Source organism: Oryx dammah, unplaced genomic scaffold (assembly GCF_014754425.2).
Source record: "Oryx dammah isolate SB20612 unplaced genomic scaffold, SCBI_Odam_1.1 HiC_scaffold_5, whole genome shotgun sequence".
Classification (NCBI taxonomy): Eukaryota; Metazoa; Chordata; class Mammalia; order Artiodactyla; family Bovidae; genus Oryx; species Oryx dammah.
This window is the reverse complement of record NW_024070189.1, coordinates 92,488,629-92,494,854: the sequence shown is the minus strand read 5'-3', so window position 1 is coordinate 92,494,854 and position 6,226 is coordinate 92,488,629. Positions and strand designations below refer to the sequence as shown.

Sequence of the window (6,226 nt, the reverse complement as noted above, 5' to 3'; positions counted from 1 at the left end):
TCCTTGATGGCCAGGACTTCCCCAGTGGGCCAGTAGTTAAGATTCTGCACTTCCAGTCCAGGGGTCATGCGTTCGATTCCTTATCGGGGAAGTTCTGCATCATGCACAGTGCAACCAAACGGTTTTTGCTGAAGTACATCCTGCACTGGTCCAGCCACCCCACTGGCTCTGATTGGGGAGCATCTGTCAGGGTCTTGCTGTAATAGGGACCGAGTGGGTGCCCTAGGTGCTGTTCTCGCTGTTGACAGGCTGAGACATTTATAACAGTCAGTGCCAACACCTCAGCTGCTGCTGCAGCTCAGTTGCACAGTCGTGTCCAACTCTTTGCGACCCCATGGACTGCAGCACACGAGGCTTCCCTGTCCTCCACTATCTCCCAGAGCTTGCTCAGATTCATGTCCACTGAGTCGGTGATGTTATCCAGCCATCTCATCCTCTCTGCCCCCTTCTCCTTTTGCCCTCAATCTTTCCCTGCATGTCTTTTCCAATGAGTCGGCTCTTTGCATCGGGTGGCCAAAAGATTGAAGCTTTAGCTTCAGTATCAGTCTTTTCAGGCCTCAATGCCTAAATAATAATAAAACCTACATTTTGAAACAAGGTGGAGACCAACCGGGGGCCATCCAGCTTCTGTCTCAAAGACAGGAAGCTGAAACGGATGGAGGCCCCCCAGCCAGCACTCCAGGAGGCACCGCCCAAGATCTACTCCTCTCTTGGAGTGCAAACTATTCCTAGCCCCACCGTCCCCTGTCCTGATTCCAGAAGGCAGAGTGGCCAAGAGGGTGCCCAGGGCTGGGTCCCTGATTCCCACCCTCTACAGGCAGGCACTCCCCCACAGAGCCCCCAGGCCACCCAGGCAGAGGGAGACAGAGGCCCAAAGGCAGGCAGAGGATGTGAACTAGGTTTAATCACCACTCTCAAACAGAGGTAGCAATAGTATCTGAGTAAGGGGGCCGCCCCAAGAGTGATCCGGGGCCAGCCCCTCAGCTCCGGCTGTGGCATGTTCCCCATCCAGGCTCTGCATGTCCAGGGGAGGGTCCGGGCAACCCCAGCCTCCAGCGTCACATATGCAGGAGCATAGGTGCTTGGCGCTGTGAGGACAGAAGAAGCCAGGTCTGGGGGCTGATATGGTAGCAGCCACGTGTGGTTCCTCTCTACCTGCCACTCGGAGGACATGTGATATGAGGGTGAGAGCGCATGCTCAGAGCACTGAGGTCTTCCTCTCTGGCTGCAGTGACCCCTTCACGAACACCAGCAGCCCCAGCGGGTCCAGGCATCCCTGGGCACAGAGCCGGGACAACGCAAACAGGATGCCAGCAGCCAGACTGACACTAAGCACGGCTGTGGGGAAAGAGAGAGGGGAGTGGGTGAGGGGGTGGCGGGAGGCCCCCACGTCCACCAAGCTCCCAACACACTGGAAAGGGGAGCATGTAGCTTGTCCATTCTCCAGGGCAGCTTCCAGGTGAGGTGTGGGCATGGGCATGGGGGCAGGAGCTGTTCATATTACCTACAGCTGCAATAATCCCATAAGCACTTCGGTGTCCAGACTGAACGGACTCCCAGTCCTCGATGGTGCTGACTGTGGCATTCCTGAGATAAGTGACATTCTCCAGGGTCGCAGGAGTCCCCATGGACACGGTCCTCCCCTCCTGGTGGGTCTTGTTTCCTGCAACAAGTCCGGGCATTCAGCAGCAGGGGAAGGAGCCCTGGGGCTGGAAGGATGAATGGGTGTCCCGCTGCCCTGGGGTGAGGGAACTTAGGACTCACCCTCTAGCCCCAGACTGAGTGAGCAAGGCTGGTGAGCACTTGCTGCCCGAGTGCCCTCCTGCATTCCCATGGGTATGCGGGCTCAGGCAGACACACACGTGCACGATCCCTGCCTCGTCACACACTGGAAGGTGTCAGGCATCCTGCTCTACTGACCAAGCCTCCCTGCCCCCGTAGGCACACACCGCAGCCAAGCTCGTCGCTGTAGTCGGAACAGTCCGGGTGCCCATCGCAGAGCCATGTGGTTGGGATACACAGACCGTCCAGCATGCAGCACAGCTCGCCTTTCGGGCAGGGCTGGGGCCCGCAGTTGAGAAGACTCTTGTTGCGGTCTAGGCAGTCATCCATGATGTCACAAGGAGAGGGGCTAACATGGGGTACCTCAGTACCTGGGGGTACAGGGTAAGTCAGGCCAAACACCCACCCAAGAGAATACAGGTACGCCCCACCCCTCACCCTGCTGCGAGCCCCACTTTCTGGAGAATGAGTGACCCTATAACGTCTGCCCATCCCAAGGGCTCTGCCCTTCTATTAGCACCACCTTCCAACCAAGACCCCACTAACTTGCTGCCCTGCAAACCCATCTTTTAACCCAAAGATCCAGCCGCCCTCCTTGAGGCCCCGCCCACCCTTGTTCCTTGCCTGAAACCCACACCCCTTCCACAAGCACCTCCTCCCATGGCCCTGAAAAGCCTCACCCCCAGGGCATGGCCACTCACCGCACTCCTCTTCATCACTGCCATCAAGGCAGTCCTGGTCAACGTCGCAACGCCAGATGAGGGGCACACAGCGGCCATCGCTCCGGCACTGGAAGTTGGTGGGAGGGCACGAGCCTGCGCTGGGGCCTGAGGGACGCACACAAGTGGGAGGTCTGGACCCTCAGCTAGGAGGACAGTGTCACAAGCTGCGACCACAGGAAAAAGCCAGGTCCCAGGAACTATACTGGTGGTTACCACTTTTGCTAAGGATGCACTGTGGGGGGGGGCGCCTGGAGCCCAGCAGTTCACAGCCTCACCAAGAGCCCTACTGGTCAGATTCTATAGCCATGCCCATTCTACAGAAGACACATAGGAGAGGAAAGGCCCATGGCTACAAGCTAGTGGCAGAGTCAGGGTTCAAACCCAGGTCTCACTGATCCTGGGGTCTTTACCAGGCTTCAAATGGCCAGATGGTCTCCCCAAGGGTCACTCCAAGCTTGTGGTTAAACAGACTAGGGGAGGGGCCATCTCTGAACCTGGCCTGGCTCAGGCCCACCGTCAGGGTCAACAGGGCCTGTTATGTCCCACCCAGCTATCCTTAGCAAAGAAGAAGACTCTTGAGAGTCCCCTGGACAGCAAGGAGATCAAACCAGTCAATCCTAAAGGACTATCTGATTATCCCAACCCTGAATATTCATTGGAAGGACTGATGCTGAAGCTGAAGCTTCAATACTTTGGCCACCTGATGTGAAGAGCCAACTCATTGGAAAAGACCCTGATACTGGGAAAGATTGAGGGCAGGAGGAGAAGGAGATGACAGAGGATGAGATGGTTGGATGGCATCATCGATTCAATGGACACGAGTTTGAGCAAACTCCAGGAGATGATGAAGGATAGGGAAGCCTGGCGTGCTGCAGTCCATGGGGCTGCAAAGAGTTAGACAAGACTGAGTGACTGAACAATAGCAACTTAGCAAAGGGGAAAGTGAGGCCTTGCGTAAAGGACCTGCTTGGTTACCGTGACGTGTTGACCCACCCACTGAATTCCTCCCAGAACTTCTGACCACCCTCCCCATCCTGACTGTGCCACCTCTTCCCCGGGTTCCCCACCCCCATCTCCCTCAGACACCAGGGACCTCTCAGAGTCACACCATTAGGCAACCCACCCTTGCCTCCCCTTTGCTCAAAACCATCCCTTGGTCCCTTGACCCTCTCACAGCCTACATCCTGTATGTGGCTGGCAAGTCCTGACCAGCCCTGAACCCTCCCTGGACCTTGCTTCCTCCTACATTCCTCCTCTTCAAGCTCCCTCTGGCCTAGCCACCATGCTGCTGTGGCAAGAGGCCTGGCCCATTTCCACCTCTCGTCCATGCCGTTCCCGGGCCCAGGACTCCCTCTCCTCCCTCCCCTCTGCACTTCCATGATTTCCTCCTCAGACTTCACGTCTCCAGCTTATTTCCTGGGAGGGGTCTCAGGTCCCTCTGAGAGACCCCTCAAGCCCAGCATCTTAGAACAATGGCCCTTGAACTGGTACCTGCGTACAGTGGACACTTAGCGATGGTCAGGGCCGTGACCTTTTGACTGTAAACCCAGGGTACTGCCTGATGATAAATGGACACAGCTCACACAACGGTCTGGGCTGAGTCCAGCTGAGATATGAGCCTTCCAGGACCCTGAGCAGGAGGGACACAGAAGGGCCTGGAAGCTGGGCCAGCAGACTGGAGTCCGAGGGACCGAGGAAGGGAGTGGCCTTTATGGCTTCCTCCTGGGTGCAGCAGGGTGGGTAGCAAATACCTGGCTTGGCCCCAGCCTAGCTCTGTTCCATTTGATTCTGGTCCTCTTGCCCCTTCCACCTCTGCTCACAGGGGCAAGGTTGAGTAAAGCCCCACTCCAAGCCCCCACCCTCCACAGCCAGCCTGTCTGCAAGCTGGCCTCCAGGCCCAAATATACCTGTGGGCCCCACCGTCCCTGAGCTCTGTGGAATGGCCCGGAGCCGACTTCCTGCCCTGCCCTGGGGATCCGAAAGCTGACAGCTCCCTCCCCAAGTCTTGCCCCTCTCCGTAGCAACCTCTGACCTCCCTCCCTGGAGTCAGGGAGTGTGTGTCCTATAAAGTGGGCAGCAGAGCAGAGCCAACGGGGCCTTACAGGGCCGTGGTTTGGAGAGATCAGTGACTGCCCCTCCCAGCCTCCGTTTCCCCACCTGGGAAAAGGGCCACGCTAGGAGTCCCTACCTCAGGGTGCTGAAGGGAAGAGACTGCTTGGGTGTAAAGAGCCTGAGCTTGGTTAATGTCTTGATCCTTGAAGGAAGGAGGAACACTTAAGCTAGAAAAGGCAGGAGTAAGAAGGGGAATCAGATAAGACAGGACCCGCGGGTGTGTGCATCTGAGTCTACAGCTGAAAGTCAGTCGGGGGCACCTGTGTGCACAGGGAGGTCATTCTAACCTGCCCCACTGCCTCTGGGAACCTCTGAGAGAGCCACCATCACTGAGGCCAGGGCAAACGTGTCCTAGGGCCTGGGGTGCCAGGGAAGATCTTTCTTTCTCTCATAAGAAGGAAGGTGCAGAGGTTGAGAGGGCGGGAGATGGTTGCCGACGAAACTCAGGCATATGGCCCCGGGTAGCAGGCGCCAGATAACCAGCCGCGTTAAGGTTGGAGGTCGGACAACCAGAGTCTGTAAAGAACTTTCTTGCTTGTGCTGGGGTGAAGGGCAGCTTGGAGGTGACAATGGGGCACCACAAAGCAGAGCAGGTGCCGGGTGTGAGAGGGCCGAAGCAGGGCAGTTAAGGGCAGGCACAGCAACCCCGGCGTAGGGTCCACCATTGGGGAAGGCTCTTTTCAAGGGCTAGGCTCCCCTAGAACCATGTGCGGGGGGAGTGTCCTGGACAGGCTTGCGGCGTAGCCAATGGTGAGGCGCTGCTGGCGGGCGAAGGCGGAGCTAGACTGCAGGGGTAGAGGGCTCGCGGGCTGCAAGTTCACTCACCTGGGGCCTGGGTCGGGGACCAGGTCTGGATCGGAGTCGGGGCGGTCTCTAGGCACAGCCCGAAGCCGAGCAGTACCCGCAGCCCCAGGCCTAGGGCCGCAGCACGCCGCGATAGACCCCGAGCCACCCAACCGTTCATCGTACCACCCCTGCTCAGCGCCGGCTGGGTCCACGCGCACTCCGGGCCTCTCTCTTATCCTCGCGCACGCCTGCGCACATATCTGGGGGGCGGGGCCCACACCCGGGGCGGGGCCCACGGCCAGAGATCCCGCTACAGCCCCGGGCTTTGAGTACCGTAAGTGTCCGAATACCAGGGGACCCGTGATTTGAGGGTCTTCCCCTCTTTTCCCAGTGACAGACATATCGAAAGGTATGGGGCCTATTTGAAATTAGAAAGCTCTGGAGATGCAAATGAACTCGTACTGACAAGTATTGTCATCTTACGATATTTAACATTCCTCATGCACCAAATGTTCTGCCTAATTATCTTAGGAATGCCTCATCCCCTCCCTGCTCCTTCTTTCGTGGGCCCGAGCTTATTATATGTTTTATTTACTAATACTACTTTGATTTATTGATTCCCCACTAGAATGTCAGACCCAGAAGGGCAGGAATGCTGTGTTGCTCCTTGTATCCCCAACGCCTGGAACAGAGCCTGATAAATCAACGAAATGTCAGTTCTTGTCTTTCATCCTGGGTGCTCTGTCCCTAGACTCAGGATGTTCTCACTACCTCCTAATCCCCACAGACTCCACAGGGCGGGTCTTATACTTTACTTAGGAAGC

The 6,226-nt window shown here is 57.2% G+C and overlaps 1 protein-coding gene across 2 annotated transcripts; it reads right to left on the bottom strand.

Annotated features, from left to right (window-relative positions):
• Positions 1 to 655: 655 nt before the first annotated feature.
• On the bottom strand, positions 656 to 5,661 carry CD320 (CD320 molecule). Of its 2 annotated transcripts, none has more exons than XM_040239538.1 (5): positions 5,442 to 5,661; positions 2,484 to 2,609; positions 1,950 to 2,153; positions 1,505 to 1,663; positions 656 to 1,088 (listed from the first exon to the last, which is right to left on the bottom strand). In XM_040239538.1, exons 1-5 carry the CDS (start codon positions 5,578 to 5,580, stop codon positions 700 to 702), a joined length of 1,017 nt encoding a protein of 338 aa, XP_040095472.1. In that variant the 5' UTR covers positions 5,581 to 5,661; the 3' UTR covers positions 656 to 699. The 2 variants fall into 2 exon arrangements, with proteins under 2 accessions (XP_040095472.1, XP_040095473.1); XM_040239539.1 differs by having other exon boundaries at positions 885 to 1,338.
• Between the last annotated feature and the right edge of the window lie 565 nt (positions 5,662 to 6,226).